Source organism: Pelobates fuscus, chromosome 1 (assembly GCF_036172605.1).
Source record: "Pelobates fuscus isolate aPelFus1 chromosome 1, aPelFus1.pri, whole genome shotgun sequence".
NCBI classification, from domain to species: domain Eukaryota; kingdom Metazoa; phylum Chordata; class Amphibia; order Anura; family Pelobatidae; genus Pelobates; species Pelobates fuscus.
The window spans coordinates 404952934-404975776 of NC_086317.1; the positions used below are offsets into that span (position 1 = coordinate 404952934).

At 44.1% G+C, this 22843-nt stretch overlaps 1 protein-coding gene across 1 annotated transcript in view; it reads left to right on the top strand.

Annotated features, from left to right (window-relative positions):
* LOC134596741 (thiol S-methyltransferase TMT1A-like) overlaps positions 1-2913 on the top strand; it is a 24607-nt gene extending 21694 nt beyond the window's left edge. Inside the window, exon 2 of the mRNA XM_063444788.1 lies at positions 1923-2913. Coding sequence (XP_063300858.1) covers positions 1923-2162 — 240 coding nt within the window. The 3' untranslated portion in view covers positions 2163-2913. The remainder of the gene's footprint in view (positions 1-1922) is intronic.
* Positions 2914-22843: the final 19930 nt, after the last annotated feature.

A 22843-nucleotide genomic window follows, 5' to 3' on the forward strand; every position in this document is an offset into this window, starting at 1 on the left:
GGTCCTGGCTGGCTGGAGAGCAATTATTCCGGTTCGGAAAGAAGATTGAGCTCGGAGCTCACACGAGGCACGTCCAGCCGCCATGAAGCTCAGGCCCCGCCCCACTCCAAAAGGCATATTTTGAACCTTAGCGTGGGATCATTTTTCCGCTAGCGTTCACCAAGTGTAGTGGTAATAAGCGGGTTTTTTCTGCCTTTTTGACACACAAAGTGAGTTTGCACAGTATATTTTGCAAACCTTATGTGTACTACCACTGTATAATACTTCATATGTTGCTCAGCTATGTCTGCTGAGTACAAAAATACCCCCGTATGTACCTTTGCCAGGTATATGTGGACATCGGAGGGGCACATTTGGGACACAGCCATTCCATTTTTTTTCAAACTTTACATTTTTACGCTGTGCCCATGTCCCATTTTAGAGTATTTTACCAGGCTATATAATCCAAATACCCCATAAAGCCATACCATTTCTTAAAGAAGACATCCCGGGGTATTTCAAAAGGCATATTTTGAACCTTAGCATGGGATCATTTTTCAGCTAGCTTGTACCAGGTGTAGTGTTAATGAGCGTTATTAAATGTATTTTTTAACTTTTTAAAACTTTTTTTACTTTTTAAAACTATTTTTTAAACTTTTGTTTTGCTTATTAATTTTTTTTAAAGTTTCCTAAAGTTTCGTAAAACTTTTTTTTACAGATTTAACATTTTTCTAAGCTTTTTTTTTTTACTGTTAACCCCTAACTAGCAGTAAGCAGCACTAACAGTAAATTCCCCATTTTCCCATAACTCCCACCCACCCCAGCTAGCAAAATATTTAATTATACAATATTTAAATCAGTTAATTAAATAAATTTAACCCCTGAGGGTTAAAAAATAAATAAAAGTTCATCGTCAGGGGTTAAAAAAAAATTAGATCACAGTATAATACTGTGATCTGTATTTTGATCACTGTAGGTAGTGATCGACTGGCAGGGAAGGGGTTAATTTTTATTTGGACTGGGTAAAGGGTTTATTTATTTTTTATTTTTTACTTAAACGTTGTTAAAACTTTTTTTAACTTAATTTTTTTAACTTTTTATAGCTTATTTTAAAACTTTTTTTTAACGTTAACCCCTAGTTAGCCTAACACTAAATCCCCCAATTCCCCACTAACTTCCACCCTCCCCAGCTAGCTAAATTTATAATTGTAAAATATTTTAATTAATGAATAAAATAAAAAGAAAAAAGAATTAACCCTCAGGGGTTAAAAAAATTAAAAAAAAAACAGATCATAGTAAAATGGAATCCCTGCCAATTGATCACTGTAGCCAGTGATCAATTGGCAGGGAACGGGTTAATTTTTTTATTAAATTGGGTAAAGGGGGGTGGGATTTTAATTTTACTTTATTTTTTTTTCACCAGGGGGCAGGAGCAGCACTGATCCGTCTCCCTGCACTTCACAGTGAACCCAGAAGTGCAGGGAGGCGGAAGGTAAGTAAACACAGCACATGTGCTCGCTCTGACATGCTGTCAGAGCGGGCACATGAGCTGGGACAGCCGGATCCGGTGCTCCCGGTCTGCCTCTAATACAGAGGCAGACCGGAGCACCATTAACCGCGCGATTGCGGCGATCTGGGGTTAATGTTAACGGGTGACGGACGAGGTCCGTCACTCATCGTTAAGGGGTTAATTCAAATCTTTGGTTGTTGGGACTTGAAATAAAAATAAATATCCATAACATTTGCCCTATATTAACATATGGGATGTAACTTTAAATTGGTTATAATTAAACAGCAAGTGGGACAAAGCTCTCTAAATAGAGCGATAACTATGGAAACCAATGGAATGTCTCTATTGCACAACTTGTTGAACTTTGTCCTTTACCATAGTAAACCATTGTAATTCTATTAATGTATATTCTACAGTGTTCTTTTCATTCTAGGGTGGAGCATTCTACTTTTTGGAACATGTAGCATCCACGGATGACTCAACCTTGGTTAGCTACCTCCAGAGAATCTTGAATCCCACCTGGAGGTTGTGTCTTGATGGATGTGATTTAAGGAAGACAACTTGGAAAGACCTTGAAAAGGCCAAATTCTCTGAGCTGAAACTACGTCATATACAAGCTCCAAATGTTATAAAACCCATTACTCCTCATATTGTTGGATACGCTATAAAATAAACAGTCATTGTGAATTATACACTTGCCATTCAACACGAAAATCTCCTTCACTAATTGGCATGTTAGCAACTAGTTTTTAACTCTGGTTTCATGTAATGGCTAAAAATATATAAGTAAACTGCGCTTAAAATAAAATACACACACAAAAACCAAGGATGATAATAACAACTAAATTCTTGGAGGGAAAACCATAAAAAAAACCACTAATAAGTAAAAATATGCCACAATCATATATATCTATATCTCTCTATCTATTACAGACCGGTAAGTAAAGTCATAGCACAGGGTCCGATAAACAGGTATACCCCTCTGTCAGAGAAGTATAATAATATATAAAACATTTACGAAATGTAAAGGCCCCAAGGAAACAGAAGATCACCGTTAAATAAGGTCTTACACAGGATAGATTTTCATCCTTGGGAGTGGATTAGGTAAAAGTCAGCAACTGTGGTATATAGCAGGTAGGGATTGGATGTGAAGGTGGGGATTAGAATTCTGCCAGAAGCTGAAAGGCATTTTCTTCATATCTGCTTATACTTAGATGTCTGTTTCAGAATTATTCTCACACATTTTCAAGAGCACTAGATATTACTGAGAGACTAAAAAAACAACAAATTGCTTATGTATGTACACATTCAATGTTCAACGTTCTGGTTGCTTTGTGCCTACAATAACTTTCTTGCATTGAAATGTTCAACCAAGTGATTTTATTTTGCATTAGAAACTTAGAATAAAAGTTGTTTTAAGAGTATGTTTGTGTACTTTTCCATTGTAAATCTACAGAAGTGAATACAAAGTGTTTTAAGTGCCAGTAGTAACAATGTCTAGAAACCCCTCTGGGTTTGCTTCAGAGACTTAGAAAATATACCATAGCATTTTTTTCATAAGTGAGGCATTTTTTGTTAAAGTGAACATGACTCACTCATGAACAGCGCACTTAATTTGCAATATCCGGTTAAAATTACTATTCACCGTTTAATTAACAACCCTGACAATGTTCTTCTGTGCAGAAATTCTAAGAATGCTTCCATGCTCAGACCTAAAAAATACAGGAGTCATATTCTGCACAGAAAAGGTAACAGAAAACTGTGCCTGTATGTTGCGTTGATGAGTGAACACACAGTATATAGGCAAGTGAGAGTGGTCTGGCCAGGATAATGGCTAAATTTGAACAATATTATTAAATATGGCTACTTTGTCTCAAATCTGACACTTAATTCTGAGGCCTACACATATGGATACCCTGGGCTTCTGAGAGCTTTGGTGGCCCAGTCCAGGACCCCTCCTACCCCATGACCAGGAAGGGGGGTTATCTCTGTCCATAAAAGCCTTGTCGGCCTGGTCCATTATTTTGCCACTTTTTATATATACCTATTTGAGATGACTTTTTTTATTTTTTTTATTGAGTGCCAGTTTGTGCATGCAGGAGTGTACTTACATGAATGTGCAGTGCATGTATTCAAGTGTGTACGTGCACTGTGTTTACAATAACCATCTACTCGTTTGTATCTCTCGATTCCCCTCTATTTATTTATCTCTCCAAACATGTGTTCCTCACCCCCTTTCCGCTCCTCTACCCATAGCCCTCCCATCCTCTAAACGTTCTCTTCTTCTCATTCCTCCCTTCCATTACTTGCTCCTCTCTTCTTTCCCCATGCTTCACTTAATTGTTCTCCACTTTCCTCTCCCATTCATCACTTGTTCCCTTCTAATCTCGCCATCATTCACTTGTTCTCCTCTAATCTCCCATCTCCCACTTCAATGACTTGTTCCACTCTAATCTCCCCTTTTAATCACGTTCCCCTCTTCTACCCCTCCCCACTCATTTGTTCTCATTTTTCCTGTCTTTTTACTGGTTCCCTTCTTTTCTTTTCTTCTCTCCTTCTCCTGCTTCCTTCCTTTAATAAGTCTCCTAATCATACCTTAGCTCTTGCTCATAGGTGTTGGATGCCACCTTAATAAAGCTCAAAATAGATCATGTGGGAGTTTCCATGGTGTCTGCATTTGCAAATGGTATTTATTTATGGAGTAATTTAAATGTGTGACCTACTAAACTGCCTCAAAATGCACCATAGACCCTTCTTTATTTATTTTTATTTATTATTGCCATTTATATAGCGCCAACAGATTCCGTAGCGCTTTACAATATCTTCACTTTAATACAGTGGGCAGGTTATAAAGTCAGCCTCGGACTTTCACAAACACTTGAAAAAGGTACGTGAAGAGGGTCATCTGTACTCAGGAGATATATCTGAGCACAATTTAGGAATTTTTATTACAGTAGCACACATAAAAAGGTTGTTTTTTTTTAAATTAACCACTAAATTGCAATGCAATTGTTGAACTCAGAACATAACTGAATACAATTTGGTGCTTTGTACTGGATTAATACACATAATACTTGACTTTCTTTGACCAAAGGAGGAGTATAAATCAGCTCAATTCCCTGTGTCAAGAAGATGGATGAGTACTTTCTCTGACACAGGAAATGGAGCTGAGTTAAGATCCTCCTTTGGTCAAAGAAAGTCAAATGTAGGAAAATACATAAGACAAATACATCTCTAATTTATCTTATGTTTTAAAGAAAATTAGATCAGAAATAAAGAAAAGAAGAACAGATTCTGAGATAGGAAGAAAAGAGGAAACAATAGGAGAAAAGTAAGTTTGGAATGACAGTCACTTTAAGCACCAGGAGCAGAAGAGATCCACTTGGAAGAGGATAGCAGTGCATGTTAGGGATACTTACCCTTGCCATTCCCCCCTTCCCGGCCACTGGATGGCCAGTGGAGATGTTATTGTCAGGGGTCTTTGCAAATTCTGCAAAGTCCCTAGACAGTGACAGTTCCGCTTTCAAACCTTTCTTGTCTTTATAATATTATTTGTGTATAATATATATTAATAAATGGAAATTTCAGGTGAACACACACAGCAAAAATGCCAAAACTGTGTCAACACGTACAAAACTAGCAAACTAAAGCTCTGTCACTAAAGTGTTAAACAAGCTATAGATATATCAATGCTTAAAAAAAGCACCTGTTTTGGAAGAAAACTGTCATTAAATACACAGTCTCAATGCAAACAGAATAGTGTTACTTGTTTCTAAACAGTCTTGAAATGTTGATTTCTGTTACTGGACTTTGTGTTTAAGATCTCAAATTACAGGTCTTTTTCATGAGACATGAACACATTCTACACACAAAGAAATACATCATTTTATTTGGTTTTATCTTTGAGTACTCTTAATCAGCTCACTTTTTAGTTAGACAGTGGCATGGTCGTCCACAGGGGTGGGCAAGGCCCCCCTGGATTTTTCAGCTTGTTCTGCTATTTTTCGTGTGAGATTGAAAATACAGTGCAGCCTACAGATCAGGTAAGTGAGGCACGGGGGGGGGGGGGGCAGCCTATAGGTCCAGGAAGTGAGGCACGGGGGGCAGCCTATAGATCAGGGAAGTGAGGGATGGGGCGGCAGCCTATAGTTCAGGGAAGCGAGGCATATGGGGGGCAGCCTATAGATCAAGGAAGTGAGGGATGGGGGGCAGCCTATAGATCAGGGGAGTGAGGCATATGGGGGGCAGCCTATAGATCAGGGAAGTGAGGGATGGGGGGGAGAACCTGCCTATAGATCAGGTAAGTGAGGGATGGGGGCGGCAGCCTATAGATCAGGTAAGTGAGGCATATGGGGGGTAGCCTATAGATCAGGGAAGTGAGGGATGGGTGAGAGACAGCCTATAGATCAGGGGAGTGAGGCATGGGGGGCAGCCTATAGATCAGGGAAGTGAGGGATGGGGGAGAGACAGCCTATAGATCAGGGGAGTGAGGCATGGGGGGCAGCCTATAGATCAGGGGAGTGAGGCATGGGGGGCAGCCTATAGATCAGGGGAGTGAGGCATGGGGGGCAGCCTATAGATCAGGGAAGTGCGGCATGGGGCAGCCTATAGATCAGGGAAGTGCGGCATGGGGCAGCCTATAGATCAGGGAAGTGAGGGGTGGGGGGAGAAACAGCCTATAGATCAGGTAAGTGAGGGATGGGGGAGGCAGCCTAAAGATCAGGTAAGTGAGGGATGGGGGAGACAGCCTACAGGAAGGGTCAGCAAAGAGCAGGAAGGTAAAGTAAGAGAAGTAGCAGAAAGGAGAAGGAACAGAAATGAGCAGGAATGGTCAGCAAGGGGAAGGAAAGGTCAGCAAGGATAAGAAAGGGTCAGCAAGAAGCAGAAAGGGTCCGCAAGGAGCTGGAAAGGGCAGCAATGAGCAGGAAGGGACCGAAGGAGCACAAAGGTAAAGTAGAAGGAGGAACAGAAATGAGCAGGAAGGGACATCAAGGAGCAGAAAGGGGCAGGAATGAGCTGGAAGGGGCAGAAGGAGCACAAACGTAAAGTAGGAGAAGGAGCAGAAATAAGCTGGAAGGGTCTGCAAGGAGCAGGAAGGGTCTGCAAGGAGAAGGAAGGGTCTGCAAAGAGCAGAAAGGGACAGAAGGAGCACAAAGGTAAAGGAGCAGAAAGAATCAGAAGGAGAACAAAGGTAAAGTAGGAGAAGGAGCAGAAAGGGTCTGCAAGGAGCAGAAAGGGATCAGAAAGAGAGAGGAGCAGAAGGATGCAAAATAAGCAGAAAGTAGCAGAAAGGTGAAGGAGCCAAGGAGGAGAGAAAACAGTGTCAGAAGAAAAAGATGACTGTGTCAAATGAAGGATAAGAAAAGGAGCTTGGAGCAGGAAGGACAAGTGAAGTGATCCCTCCACTTTATTCTGGACAGCATATCATAAGGCTTTGGAACCTGGCCCTGGCAGGGAAACTTTGGACCTTCTCATCTCCACAGTAAAAAAAAAAAAATCAGTGTTAATGTGTTCACTTTTATTTACTGAGTGTCGGGAAGCACAGAGTGCCGCTGGGTAGGGTGTCACTGATTGGCTAGAGCGGTCAACTGGCACTCTAAGCCAATCAGTAGCTCCCCATTCATAAAAAAAGTAAAACATGGTGCTCTTTTTAACATTGCAGCTGATCCTATACCTTCTTGAGTTTTCTATTTACTTACTTAAGTTGGAATAAAATCATTTAAGAAATGATTCCCTGCTTTTTTATTCAGATTAACTGAAATGTATAATGAATCCACGATGGGCATTAAAAGGGAACTCTTTAGCAACCTCTCTGAATTTCAAAAATCCCTCGAAGGAGATCAATCTGCTAGAAATCGGCTACGGCACAAAAGCCAACTTTAAATTCTACCCAAATGGCTGCAAAATAACCTGCCTTGACCTGAACCCAAATTTCCAATCATATTTGAGCAAAAGCCAAGCAGAAAGTGACCATCTGAAGTTTGAAAGTTTTGTGGTGGTTTCTGCAGACAGCACGAGCCCGATGCCTAATGCCTCTATGAATGTGGTGGTCTGCACCCTGTTGGTGTGTTCAGTACCAAACACCCTGAAGGTGCTGGACGAGGTGTGGCGAGTACTTAGGCCTGTAAGTTGTACATTATTTGTTGTTACTATGGCTATATATGTGCCTGGTAACAGTAACAGGCTGCCATAGCTCTGATGCTGATCTGTAATCAAATACAAACACAACATTTTATCCTAGCACTTGAACTCCCACTACTCTTGGGCAGCAGCAATGGCTTTAGTGTTCATTAGCACAATACATTATAATAAATAAATAAAAGCTCCCTGCACCTTATCCCAATGCACACTTCAATAGTAGGAGATTTTTAGTACTTCTCAAATGGCTGTTAAATGGCAGGAGAATACAAACTGCATGAAGTGTTATGAAGACATAATTTCTCATGTTCTTTGTGTCAGCATGACTTGCAGTATGGCAATAATCCCACTTTAAGATTCAGACCGTATTCAGTTAAGTTGTAAATGTCTTACATAACACTCTAAATTTGAGCCTTTAGGTGAAGATTTAGAAAGTGCTGATGGCTACTTGGTGGGAAATTATTTTTCTAAATAATTGATGTAAATAACAGTCAGCATAATTCTCATGTTATCAACTATTAAGAGTACAATCCAAATTTTTTTGAACAAACCTCCTTATAATAACAGTATTTTTTTAAAACATAAAAAACTTGCAATGCACTGTTCCAAATTATTACGCACAGTAAGTTTCAAAACACTTTATAGGTTGTAAAGAACTGAAAATTGTCATTTGTTGTGTTTGCAGCATATTTATTGAAATCAAAAGTTATTTCAATCAAACTTATAACAACATTTTAACTTTTTAAACATTTTAAAAGGTCACGTTACATATTAACATAGTACCCCTTATTTGATAGCAGCTTCACAAGTCTTGCATCCATTGAACTTGTGAGTTTTTGGACAGTTTCTGCTTGAATTGGTTTGCAAGATGTCAGAATAGCCTCCAAGAGCTGCTGTTTGGATGTAAACTGCCTCCCACCCTCATACATCTTTTGCTTGAGGATGCTCCAAAGGTTCTCAATAGGATTGAGGTCAGGGGAGGATGGAGGCCACACCATGACCAGGGGCGGGCTGGGCCGGGGGGCAGGGAGGCAATTGCCCCCCAGGCCGCCCGAAATTCTTTTAGGACCGGCCGCGGCGGGCCGGCCCTTTAAATGCTGCAGCCGCCGAGCCCTCTGTAAAGAGCGCTCAGACGGCTGCAGCTGCTTTTCCCTCCCTCCCCTGTAGGTGGCCGAGCTGCACTCCGGTCCGCGGTCCCGGCCGGAGTGATAGGAAGGTGCTCAGTGTGCACCTTCCTGTCAGTCCGGCCGGGTACAGGAAACAGAAACTCCTGTTCCGCGCGGAACAGGAGTTTCGGTTTCCTGTACCCGGCCGGACTGACAGGAAGGTGCACACTGAGCACCTTCCTATCACTCCGGCCGGGACCGCGGACCGGAGTGCAGCTCGGCCACCTACAGGGGAGGGGGTAAGAAGAAGGGGGGGAGGGGAGGGTAAGAAGAGGGGAGGGGGGGAGAGTAAAAAGAGAGGGGGGAGTAAAAAGAGCGGGGGGAGTAAAAAGAGGGGAGGGGGAGAGTAAAAAGAGGGGAGGGGGGGAGAGTAAGAAGAGGGGAGGGGGGGAGAGTAAGAAGAGGGGAGGGAGGGGAGAGTAAGAAGAGGGGAGGGAGGGGAGAGTAAGAAGAGGGGAGGGGGAGAGTAAAAAGAGGGGGTAGGGGGGGAGAGTAAGAAGAGGGGAGGGGGGGATTAAAAAGAGGGGAGGGGGGGAGGGGAAGAAGAGGGGAGGGAGGGGAGAGTAAGAAGAGGGGAGGGGGGAGAGTAAGAAGAGGGGAGGGAGGGGAGAGTAAGAAGAGGGGAGGGGGAGAGTAAAAAGAGGGGAGGGGGGAGAGTAAAAAGAGGGGAGGGGAGAGAGTAAGAAGAGGGGAGGGGGGAGAGTAAGAAGAGGGAAGGGGGAGAGTAAGAAGAGGGGAGGGGGGGAGAGTAAGAAGAAGGGGGAGTAAGAAGAGGGGAGGGGGGAGTAAGAAGAGGGGAGGGGGGAGTAAGAAGAGGGAAGAGAGGGAGTAAGAAGAGGGAAGAGAGGGAGTAAGAAGAGGGGAGGGGGGATAATAAGAGGGGGGAGTAAGAAGAAGGGGGAAGTAAGAAGGAGGGGAGATAAGAAAAAGAGGGGGGTAAGAAGAAGAAGGGGGGAGTAAGAACAAGAATGGGGAGTAATTAGAAGAAGGGGGTAAGAAGAAGAGGGGGTAAGAAGAAGAAGGGGGGTAAGAAGAAGAAGAATGGGGTAAGAAGAAGAAGGAAGGGGTAAGAAGAAGAAGGAAGGGGTAAGAAGAAGAAGGAGGGGGTAAGAAGAAGAAGAGGGGGTAAGAAGAAGAAGAGGGGTAAGAAGAAGTAGGAGGGTTAAGAAGAAGAAGGGGGGTAAGAAGAAGGGAGGAGTAATAAGAAGAAGGGGGTAAGAAGAACAAGGGGGGAGTAAGAAGAACACAGGGAGGAGGGGGGGTAAGAAGAACAAGGGGGGAGTAAGAAGAACACAGGGAGGAGGGGGGGTAAGAAGAACACAGGGGGGGTGGAGGGGGGATGAGAAGAGCACAGGGAGGGTGGGTGAGTGTGAGAAGAGACCGCTAGGGGAGGGTGGGGGTGAGGAGAGACCACTAAGGGGCAGGGGAGAGCTCTAAGGGACAGAAGGGACAGCTCTATAGGACAGGGGGCAAGACAGGGAGCTCTTTAACACTACGCGCACACACACACACACACACACACACACACACACACACACACACAATGCATCCCTATACATACACAGAAACACACAATGCACCCCTATACATACACAGAAATACACAATGCATCCCTATACATACACAGAAACACACAATGCATCACTATACATACACAGAAACAGAACATGCTTCCCTTACACACAGAGAAACACACAATGCATCCATTACACACACACACAATGCAACCCTTACACACAAAGACAATGCATAATTTGCACACATACACAGAAACATACAATGCAAACCCTTACACACACATGCAAACACACACACTGTTTTTCTTACATACACACAGAAACACAATGCATCTCTTACACTCAATGCACACACATACAGACACACACCTTGCATCCCTTATGCATACAAACACAGATTCACACAATGCATCCCTCACACACAACCAGAAACACATAATACATCCCTTATACACAAATACACACTGCTTCCACTACACACAAACACACTGCATCACCTGCACAAACTGGTATCCCTATACACTACATACCATAAGCACACATATTAGATAACACATAACACATCCCCTACACACTCCACTCCCGGTGGGTGGAACATATAAGTGGACTTATGAGTGGGCCTTATGGGCATACTCACCGTCAGGCACTGGGGCCCAGACCTTGAGCTGTGTAAGAGGCCCCCAAAAAATGGAGCTGCTTCCAATTCTCCCAGAACGTTGAATTTTGTGACCACAGTTGCAAACAGCCTCCAGAGGTCCTGTTCTACACCAGACCAGTGGAGCCAAACTGCAGCCCATCATCATCCTCATCTAATTGTAAGTAGGCAATCTAGTATATTATTAGTGACACTAATCTATAATTTACCTCACATTAAAGGGACACTATAGCTTAATGAAGCGGTTCTGGTGTCTATAGCTGGTCCCTGCAGGCTTTTTAATGTGAACACACACTGTGTGCAGCACTGGCGTTAGTTCATATGACAGATCATATGGGTGGGGCATTGTGATGTCACATGTTAGGGGCGGCAAATTTATATTTTGTCTAGGGCGGCAAAAATCCTTGCACCGGCTCTGATCCTGGGCAGGTGCACCAGTCTACTTGTGGCCCACAGGAGGGGAGTGCACTGATTGCACTGCACTCTCCTCCTGCCCAGACCCGTCTTGACTGCAGTGCAAGTGCCCTCTGCCCCTAATTTACAGTGGCTCACACTCACAACAAGCAGTGCCTGGAGCCCTTTGCAGAGACGGAAACAAAGAGGTTCTGCGGCAGCTGGCCGTCCTGCAAGCATTACATTAAACAGCTGTTCCCCATGCAGCCACAGGTGGCGTTGTGCTGGGAGACTGTGATTACTCTTCACTTCCTCCCAGCCTACAGAGCAGCGCATGGGGGAGAGAGAGGAGGAGGCATGATTTAATCTTGAATAAATCCTCTAAGCAAACCTTTATAAATTTGGGGGGATCAGCTCTGTTTCCACAGTTTATTGGTGTTTACTCTGATGTCTGTATTAATAGTGAGGGATGTCTAAGTAGTAACGTCAGTGTGTGTCAGCAGGGCCAGCCGTTGGGGTGGGCAAGCTGTGCGGTCACGCAGGGTGCCATGACAACAGAGGCACCCGGCGGCCAACACAGCTCACAAGTTGGGTACACCAGCATATTTAATTTAAACGATTCGCTGGTGGTCCACTGGTGCGCACCAGCAGTAGGTGCAGTCAGATCATATCCTCTCCCTCGTGGTTCCAGCGCTCAGTTAGTGAGTCAGAGCACAGGCTCAGAGATTCTCAGCCTGTGCTCTGACAACATTGAAAGTCAGAGCCGTGAAGGAGCGGGTATGGCAAAGAGCTACTGATTAGCATAACATCAATATCCGTTATAAAACCAGAAAAAGGTGGGCATGGATGGTGAACTGATTTGGTGGCGCAATGGGCCACTTGACTGGTTTTGCCCCCCAGGCCTAAGGCTGGCAGCCCTCCCCTGACCATGACTTTCTCTCATATTATCCCCATAGCAGCCATTGGTGCAGAGGTATTCTTTGCAGCATGATGGTGCATTGTCATGCATGAAAATGATTTTATTACAGAAAGCATAGTTCTTCCTTCTGTACCAGGGAAGAAACTCCACATACTTTGCAGAGGTCATCTTTACACCTTCGGGGACCCTTAAGGGGCCGACCAGCTCTCTTCCCATGATTCCGGCCCAAAACATGACTCCACCACCGCCTTGCCGACGCAGCCTTGTTGGAACCAGGTGGCCGTCCACCAACCATCGACTACTCCATCCACCTGGACCATCCAGGGTTGCAAGGCACTCATCAGTGAACATGGCTGTTCGAAAATTAGTCTTCATGTATTTTTCTGCCCAATGCAGCCGTTTCTGCTTGTGAGCATTGGTTAGTGGTGTCCGAATAGAAGGTTTATGCACAGTTGCAAGACTCTGGAGGGCTCTACACCATGATGTCCATGGGACTCCAGAGGCACCAGCAGCTTCAAATATCTGTTTGCTGCTGTGTAATGGTATTTTAGCAGCTGCTCTCTTGATCCGATGAATGGATCTGGCAGAAATCTTCCTCAATGTGCCTTTATCGGCACAAACCCATCTGCTCTGAATCAGCCACAAATCTCTTAATAGTGCGATGATCACGCTTAAGTTTTCGTGAAATATCTAATGTTTTCATACCTCGTCCAAGGCATTGAACTATTTCACTCTTTTCGGCAGCAGAGAGATCCTTTTTCTTCTCCATATTGCATGAAAATGGTGCTCTGCTTAATAATATGGAACACCCTCCTTTAGTAGTTTTTCCTTAAATTAGGCTCACCTGGCAATCTAATTACCACAGCAGTCCGAGATTGTTTTCAGTGATCAAAAGAGCCCTGAGACACAATGCCATCCATGAGTTAAACTGAAAAACAAAATATTTAATCTTTATGACACTTAAATAGAATTTGCATAATAATTTGGAACAGGGTGTAGATATTACTGTTTAAACTAGCCACCAGTTACTAGCAGTCTGTGGCCCCCATGCTGCATTCTACCCCTCCTTCTAATGTCCAGAAAGGTAGTGATACCGGAGAAACTGACAGAAGCCAAGAACAGAGAAGTGGACACAGGTTTCTTCAGGAAGGAAGAGATTCTTTATTCGATTCACCGACCGGGGCTCAGAGGGACTAATGTCACCAAAATACAACAAGATCTGAGCCCAGAACTGACTGTGTAAATGCATGATATAGACATATAGCTCCTCCTATAGTTAACTCTACCCACATATACTCTTTACCCAATCAGCTGAACAAAGCCTAACTTCCCTTACCTGTTAGATCACATGGCTCACCCAGAACAATGGAGGAGGGGAAGTGTTTTCAGTTTCTACATTCCTGCACTTGCTCAATACAGTGTTGATTGTATCTTAGCTACGTGTAACTGACTAATTGATACACCAACATTTACACATATGCCACATGGCAATCTTGTCCTAGTAAATTTATTTTTACTGAGATTCCACCACATTCCCCCCTTTGATGCTTCTGATATTTCACAATTCCAGATGCATCACTTAACCATAGTTTGCTTACACCTCAGGTTGCCATGAATCAGAACAGACCTCTTAAGCATCTTAGCATCATTACAAATTCCTTCAGCACTCCTCATTCTGAATATATTCTCTCTGGGCTAAGGGTTCATACTTGCAAACAGCCATTACATGCGCAGCTGGTTTCCTTTCTGTCGTGCTCTCTATGACACTCTGTATGGACCTAATTACCAATGGAACCAAACATGGTAGAAAGAGACACACTATAATCAACATGACTCCTCCTACCAATGTCTTGATCCCTCCAAGCTGCTCGTACCTACTTCCAAACCAACTACTAGAATTGTACCCGTTCCTGATACACACTGACACAGAGCAGAATAGAGACTGTCCCCCGTCCTCAGAGACCATGATACACACTGACACAGAGCAGAATAGAGACTGTTCCCCCTACATAGGGTCACTTGGCAGGTATGGATTAACACCTGTCCTCAAAGCCCCTGATACACACTGACACAGAACAGAATAGAGACTGTTCCCCATCCTCAGAGACCATGATACACACTGACACAGAGCAGAATAGAGACTGTTCCCCCTACATAGGGTCACTTGGCAGGTATGGATTGACACCTGTCCTCAAAGCCCCTGATACACACTAACAAAGAGCAGAATAGAGACTGTTCCCCGTCCTCAGAGACCATGATACACACTGACACAGAGCAGAAAAGAGACTGTTCCCCCTACATAGAGTCACTTGGAAGATATGGATTGACACCTGTCCTCAGAGACCATGATACACACTGACACAGAGCAGAATAGAGACTGTTACCACTACATAGGGTCACTTGGCAGATATGGATTCACACCTGTCCTCAGAGACCATGATACACACTGACACACAGCAGAATAGGGATGATGTGATAGTTGATGTGGAGCAAGACGCAGCAGTAGAAGAGGACTCAGCCAAGGAGGTTATGGAAGAGGATGGAGTAGGAGGAGTAGAGGAGGTGTCAGCAGGCCTGCCTGCAAGTCGTGGCGGTGTCACCAACTCCTCTGCAGAGCCACGCATTCCATGCTTGGCAGCCGTCAGCAGGTTTACCCAATGCGCAGTATAGGTGATATACCTGCCCTGACCATGCTTTGCAGACCATCTATCAGTGGTCAGATGGACCCTTGCCCCAACACTGTGTGCCAGACATGCCATTACTTCCTTTTGCACAATCGAGTACAGGTTGGGGATTGTCTTTTGTGAAAATAAATTTCGGCCGGGTACCTTCCAGTGCGGTGTCCCAATAGCTACAAATTTTTTGAACGCCTCAGACTCCACCAGCTTGTATGGTAAAAGCTGGCGGGCTAATAGTACAGACAAGCCAGCTGTCAGACACCGGGCAAGGGGGTGACTTTCTGACATTGGCTTCTTACGCTCAAACATGTCCTTGACAGACACCTGACTGTGGGCAGATGAGCAGGCCTGACACACAGACGCTTGGAGACAACTAACTGCTATTCAATCTATAACAGTGAAAAAAGTTTTTTTGTTTTTAAATGTAAGCTATTGGGACACCAGATATGAGTGGCAAAGTACACTGGCAGAAGTCTGCAGAGCACGCGCTGAAGGCCTGACACACCCGCTTGAAGACAAGTAACTGCTATTCAATCTATAACAGTGAAAATGTTTTTGGGTTTTAAATGCACGCTATTGTGACACCAGATATGAGTGGCAAAGTACACTGGCAGAGGTCTGTAGAGCACACGCTGAAGGCCTGACACACCCGCTTGAAGACAACTAACTGCTATTCAATCTATAACAGTGAAAACATTTTTTGGGTTTTAAATGCACGCTATTGTGACACCTGATATGAGTGGCACTGTGAACTGGCAAAGGTTGACAGAGTACACGTTGTAAGCCTGACACACAGACGCTTGGAGACAACTAACTGCTATTCAATCTATAACAGTGAAAAAGTTTTTTGGGTTTTAAATGCACGCTATTGTGACACCAGATATGAGTGGCAATGTGCAATGGCAGAGGTCTGCAGAGCACACGCTGACGGCCTGACACCCGCTTTAAGGACACTGACTGCTATTAGCTTACACTGAAAAACTTTTTTTCTTTGTAAAAGCACGCTATACAGACACCAGATATGAGTGGCAAATTACACTTGCTGAGGTTGGCAGAGCACACGCTGAAGGCCTGACCATTTGCCCAGTGCCACCACTCATATCTGGTGTGACTATAGCGTGCCTTTAAAAACAAAAAAAGTGTTTCACTGTAAGCTAATAGCAGTTAGTTGTCTGCAAGCGTCTGGGTGTCAGGCCTTCAGCGTGTGCTCTGCCAACTTCAGCAAGTGTAATTTGCCACTCATATCTGGTGTCTCTATAGCGTGCATTTAAAACCAAAAAACTTTTTTCACTGTAATAGATTGAAGAGCAGTTAGTTGTCTGCCAGCTTCTGTGTCAGGCTCAGTGGATACTGTGCCCATTTACACACTGCCACCACTCATATCTGGTGTGACTATAGCGTGCCTTTAAAAACAAAAAAAGTGTTTCACTGTAAGAGTGATATGAGTGGCAAATTACACTTGCTGAAGTTGGCAGAGCACACGCTGAAGGCCTGACACCCAGACGCTTGCAGACAACTAACTGCTATTAGCTTACAGTGAAACACTTTTTTTGTTTTTAAAGGCACGCTATAGTCACACCAGATATGAGTGGTGGCACTGGGCAAATGGGCACAGTATCCACTGAGCCTGACACAGAAGCTGGCAGACAACTAACTGCACTTCAATCTATTACAGTGAAAAAAGTTTTTTTCTTTTTAAATGTCAAGCTTAAGCTATTGTGACACCAGATATGAGTGGTTGTACTGGGCAAATGGGCACAGTATCCACTGAGCCTGACACAGAAGCTGGCAGACAACTAACTGATCTTCAATCTATTACAGTGAAAAACGTTTTTTTCTTTTTAAATGTCAAGCTTAAGCTATTGTGACACCAGATATGAGTGGTGGCACTGGGCAAATGGGCACAGTATGCACTGTGAGCCTGATACAGAAGCTGGCAGGCAGGCAACTGCAATTACATTACATAAAAATAAAAAAAATAAAAAAACAGACTGATGTTCTAGCCCTAAAAAGGGCTTTTTGGGGTGCTGTCCTTTCAGCAGAGATCAGATGAGTCCTTCAGGACTGTAGTGGACACTGAATACCCTAGCCTAGCTATCAATTTCCCTATCTAATGAACAGCAGCTACACTTTCCCTCCTCTCACTAAGCATGCAGCTTCAGAATGAATCTAAAATGGATGGTGGGAGGGTGTGGAAGGGAGGGTCTGCTGCTAATTTGCTGGAATGTGTCTGCTGACCGTGAGGCACAGGGTCAAAGTTTGCTCAATGATGACGAATAGGGGGCGGATCGAACCGCCCATGTGTTCGCCCGCGGCGGCGAACGCGAACACGCTATGTTCGCCAGGAACTATTCGCCAGCAAACAGTTCGGTACATCACTAATAAGCACTACTATCTGTGGAATACCACAAACGTCTCTGAGGAAGTAGGGCTATTCCCTACGAAATGCGTCAGACGAGTTACAAGAACTTCCACACAGCACAACAGACTGAGGTATCAGCACAAGAGCACAGCCAACATCCCGGATTCCTGGCATCTCACGATCATCATCCGACGAGCAGTGCAGTTTCCCCCCCAAGTGAGGCTGAGGTGGAACACACTGTGGCACGCAAGCCGTCCTCACCGGCGATCGGAATTGAGATTTTGCAGTGTGAAGAACATCCGTATCCATCTGGACCTGTGAATAAGGTTTCTGTGCAATTTTTACCTCAAAAGATCTGATGTTGCGACAGTGGACTGATTTTTATAATTATTTTTATATTCAATTATTTTTATATGTAATAAATCTTATTCTCTAATTCCCAGTTGTTTTTGGCGATATTTCCTATATTGCTTATGGCAACCAGTTCCTTATACTGTTTTTTGCCTTATTTTATTTGTCTGATTTGCACTAGCAACCAGGATTTTTATCTTTCATTTTATTAATTGTATGGAAGTATATTATCTGGTAATAAGTTACCCCTGCCCTGGGACATTTCCATTTTTCAGGTGAAGGGTATACATACCATACAGACACCTTTTGAAATTAATGATTGGAGGTTTACACTTTTCAATTTAATTTAAACTTAATTTCTCCTTCTTTGAATCTAACACTTTTTTTTGCCACAACTATTTATTGGTTAGCTCCTGGATTCTTTGATTGCTTTTTGTTTAAGGCAGTTTCTCCCTATTTCATTGTCTACATAGGTTTTGGTGGATTCCTATTTCTTCCAGTTTTAGAGCTTCCAGGATAAGGTATTTTTTTCCCTCTTCTTTTTATACTTTTTTAGTATTAGAACTTATAACACTATATCTTCAGGGACCCGGTCAGCACTGTGTGCGTGCAATAGTGCGGCCGGGCCCCTTTAAAAAAAAAATCACAGCCGCAAAGTAGTGCTGGGAGGAAGTGACGGCCGGTGTTTACTTCGTCCAGCTCCCTACGCACGGGAGGGAAGAGAGGCACAGCCAGGCCGCGAAGACAGGAGAGCCACGCCGACTCAGCCACAGCCATCCTCCTGCAAAATAAGGTATGCAAAATTAGCTATGTCAGTATGTCTGTATGTCAGTATGTCTGTCTGTATGTCAGTATGTGTGTGTGTGTGCATGTCAGTATGCCTGTGTGTGTGTGCGTATGTATGTATGTATGTGTGTGTGTGTGTGTGTGTGTCTGTATGTATGTGTGTCAGTATGTGTGTGTGTATGTATGTGTGTCAGTATGTATGTCAGTATGTGTCTGTCTATATGTGTATGTGTGTATGTATGTCTGTATGTATGTATGTCAGTATGTGTCTGTCTGTATGTATGTCAGTGTGTGTATGTATGCATGTCTGTCTGTGTCTGTCTGTTTATGTATGTATGTGTGTATTTATGTCCTTATGAGTGTGTGTGCAGTGTGCATAGGAATTCGTTAATATTTTTTATAGTCCGGCCCCCAACAGTGTCTGTGGGACCGTGAACTGGCCCCCTCTTTAAAGAGTTTGAGGACCCCTGCCTTACAGGATATTTAGTACAGCAGACAGGGATGCCATGTGTTCAGAAAACGAGAATCACAGAGGTTTGTTATATTTATTTATTTATAAAATATTTTATCAGGATGGATACATTAAGATTTCTCTCGTTTTCCAGTATGTCCTTGGTCTTTGTCCACAATACATTGCATTGTTATAATAGGATACAATATTACAAAAATACAACATACAAACTATATATGTAAAGGTTTGCTTGGAGTTGTGGGAGGGGCTTGTTGATCCTACGTAAGCACTCCCCCCTTTACCTGCATCACCGTGGTTTCAGACGTTCGGCAGGTGATCACTTCCGGTTTCGCTACTTCCAGGTCACGATCCTGTCACTTCCGGTTCACGGTCTGTGCGGTCCACGGTCAGCAAGCTGCTGCTTTGCCACACGCTCAGGTGCGCGATAAAAACAGAATTCACACACACAGACGCAGCATTTAGAGACCACCCAAGGTCTCCTCATTTGCCGGCTGTTTTGTTTACTTCTCCCACGTGGGAGAAGCTCCTGTTACTTGAAGCTACATGTACAAACGACTATGTACGCGCTCTAATAACCAGGAATACTACTGCGTTACAATACTACTGTGTTATACAAGCCCTGGGACCAATTTATCACAAATATTACCTACTGATAAACTAATTCCCAATGTGGCAAAGCTATTTTAATCTCTTACTCAGACTTTACTGGGCATTCTGCCCTCTTGCACATATTTTAACATAGGGCAGGCTCAGCTAGTATACATCACTTATATGGAGGATTTTACACTGAAAGACAGATTATGACAATTCAGGTTTTATTATACATACAGACTGCTTTTCATCTTTCCCTTTCTTTCTATAGATATCTTATGTTTTGATGTTGGTTATATAATTATATATTTGTGCTCGGAATTTAATACGTAATGGATAGTATCTGAAAGGGCAAAGTTGGTTGTGGTGTGCCGAAACCAACGTACAAGTGGGCCTGTAAATAAAAGAGGGCCCACCAAGGAGAATGTAATGATAACAGGGTGTAGGTGGGTGGGGACAATCAACTGGAACGGCAGAGGTGAGTAGGGGCTGGGAGTTTAAGTAGGGGACTTACTCCTCCCACAAATTCAGGCCTAATGGCCTTTATACTTGTGCTCGGAATCTAATACGTAATGGATAGTATCTGAAAGGGCAAAGTTGGTTGTGGTGTGCCGAAACCAACGTACGAGTGGGCCTGTAAATAAAAGAGGGCAAAAGAGAAATTCGAGAAAATACACACTTTATTGCCTTTGTTTACATAACCAAGTTCCTGAAAGCTTGACGAAACTCTTTTTCTGGTCATGGTATATATGTATGGTATATGGAGGATTTCCAATGACCCAGTCTCTTGATGATGTTGACCGGGGTGTTTGTGCTAGAAGCTGATGAAGCGGCTCCTATGCAGAAGGAGTGCCCGGAGAATGAAGCCAGATTGTAACCCAGTTTGGCTAGTAGCGTTCTGACGTGTGTTGTGAATTTAGCCGTGGTGAGCGGATGCCCTTGTAGTGATGAGCGGAGAGTCTGGTAAGTGTGCGTGATGGGTTGACCGTAGGTGGCCTAGCGCCTTGACCGGACACCAGGCATTATCGGTAGGAAAGAGAGGAATTATGGTGGGGTGTTGTGAGTGATTAGTTTTAGTTGATGGGATCGTAAGTAGGTAGTTATCCTCCACCTTAGTGAGGTGTGATGTTTTTAGGCTGTGCGTGACATCTCCTTGACAAACAACGGTGAACTCTCTGGGTCTGAGAAAACCGTAGAAAGCAAGATAAACAACAGATTTGATCACCAGGTTTGTGTTGGAATTGAACGGGGATTCGTCAAGGAGATTGCTAAGTGATCTAAAGATAGGCCCATCTATAGGTAGTCTTGTGGTGGTGAGTGGAACCGAAACCTTTAATATACCTTTCAAGACCTTTTTAATGGGATATGATGTCAAGAAGGGGGTGTTGTTAGGAAAATTGGTGAGGCTATGGTGCTGAACCCCGGTGAGGTAAAGTTTAATGGTGTTGTGAGAAAGTTTAAGATGTAAGTAGCAGAAAGAGGCAAAAGCCACCATGGTTTGTGTAGAAAAGTCGCCTTGTAAACCGAATTCTGCAGTGAATTTGTTAAAAAATGTAAGTGCCCTATTGTATGAGATAGCTGTGTTAGGTGATAGTGCTTGGTGAGTGAGAGTCCTAGCGTGATGCATTAGTGTGCTCAATCCAGGATTAGTTCGTGAAATCGTGGTGTCCTGGATGGCTGGTGGTGAGGTGTAGGGAGTGCCTGGAAGAATACCTGGAATTGAGAGCGAGAAAGAGCATCAGCGGCCGTGTTGTGGATACCCAGGATGTGAAAACAAACGAAGTGAAACTAGACGGTTACTGCCAGCCAGGTCAGCTTGTGAATCAGCCGCATGATGGTCAGGGACGATGAGCGCCCCTTGTTAATGATTTTGCAAGCCGCCGAGTTGTCAGAATAGCATTTTACTGCCTTGCCGGACCAGAGATGACCCCAGGTGTGTGCGGCTGCCACAATGGGATAAATTTCGAATAGGGCTGAGGTCTCCCTGAATCCTGGCAAGGCATCCGTCTCAGCGGGCCAGTAGCCCCTGAACCGGTGGTTCCCGAAGATGGCTGCAAAATCAGTGTTGGCTGCAGCGTCTGTGTGAATGATGGGTGAAGAAATGGAGAGAGGGGGGATAAACATGGAGATACCGTTCCAATCTGCCAAAAACGTCCTCCATATAGCTAAGTCAGCCTTGGCGTGGGGGTCCAATTAAACTGGGCAAGAGTCCGGTACCCCGTGGAGCAGGCAAAGAAGCCTGGATATAAAAGACCTTCCCGGATGATGCGCATGGCGAAGTTAAGGGATCCCAGAAGGGACTGAAGTTCCCTTCTGGTGCAAACATCATTCCGCAGGAACATGTTTATCTCCCCTCTCAAGCGGATCAGTTTGTCATGGGGAAGGCTAGCTCGGAGGGTAACAGAGTCTAGCTCTATCCCCAAAAAGGTTAATTTAGTTGTGGGGCCGATTGTTTTTGATGGAGATAATGGTACACCAAGTGTGGAAAAAAGTGCTGTAGTACTGCTGATAGCGGTGGGTGTTTGTGCCCCTGGCTCTGTCAGTAAGAAGTCGTCTAAGTAATGGATAGCAGAGTGACACTTGAGGATGTTCAAAAGCAGCCAGCATAGTGTCTCAACGAAGATATTGAACAGTTTGGGGCTGCTTCAAGAACCGAAAGTGAGTCGTGTGGAGAAGTAGTACTTTTCTCGCCATTTAACACCGTGCAAGTGCCAGAGTGAGGGGTGCATGGGTAATAATTTAAAAGCATTTGTGATGTCTGTTTTGCTGAGCCAGAGGCGACTACCAGATGAGATGATGGACTGTATGGCGTCGTCAATTGTTACATACTGAAGTGAGAATTTATCTGCGGGTATGAGTGCGTTTATGCTGGGAACAAAAGAGGAGTGCGGTGCCGATAAATCAATAATTCCGTTTTTTTATTAGAATATTTGTGTACTGCGACACCAATAGGGTTAGTGCGCCAGGAGGAAAACGGTGAGGAGGTGAAGGGGCCGATCATGAAACCGTTGGCAATTTCAGAGGAAAGGAGAGTGTCTGTGGGAACTGGATCTTGGCATGCTGACAATAGATTGGGACATTCCAGTGTGCCCGTGGGGATGGCTACAATACCCGTGAGAAAACCCTGTGTGAACCCAGTGGTCAGATATTCCACCAAATGCCTGCTAGGGTGTGTCCTTAGGTAAAAAAAACAGGTTGTTGACATTGATGTCGGTTAGTCATTTGTTAGGGGACAACCTGGACGGGCACATGGTCTTGGTATATGCCCTAAAGCATATGGAGCAGATGTGCAACAATCTACAGGCGCTGAAACTGCAGGAGCCTGC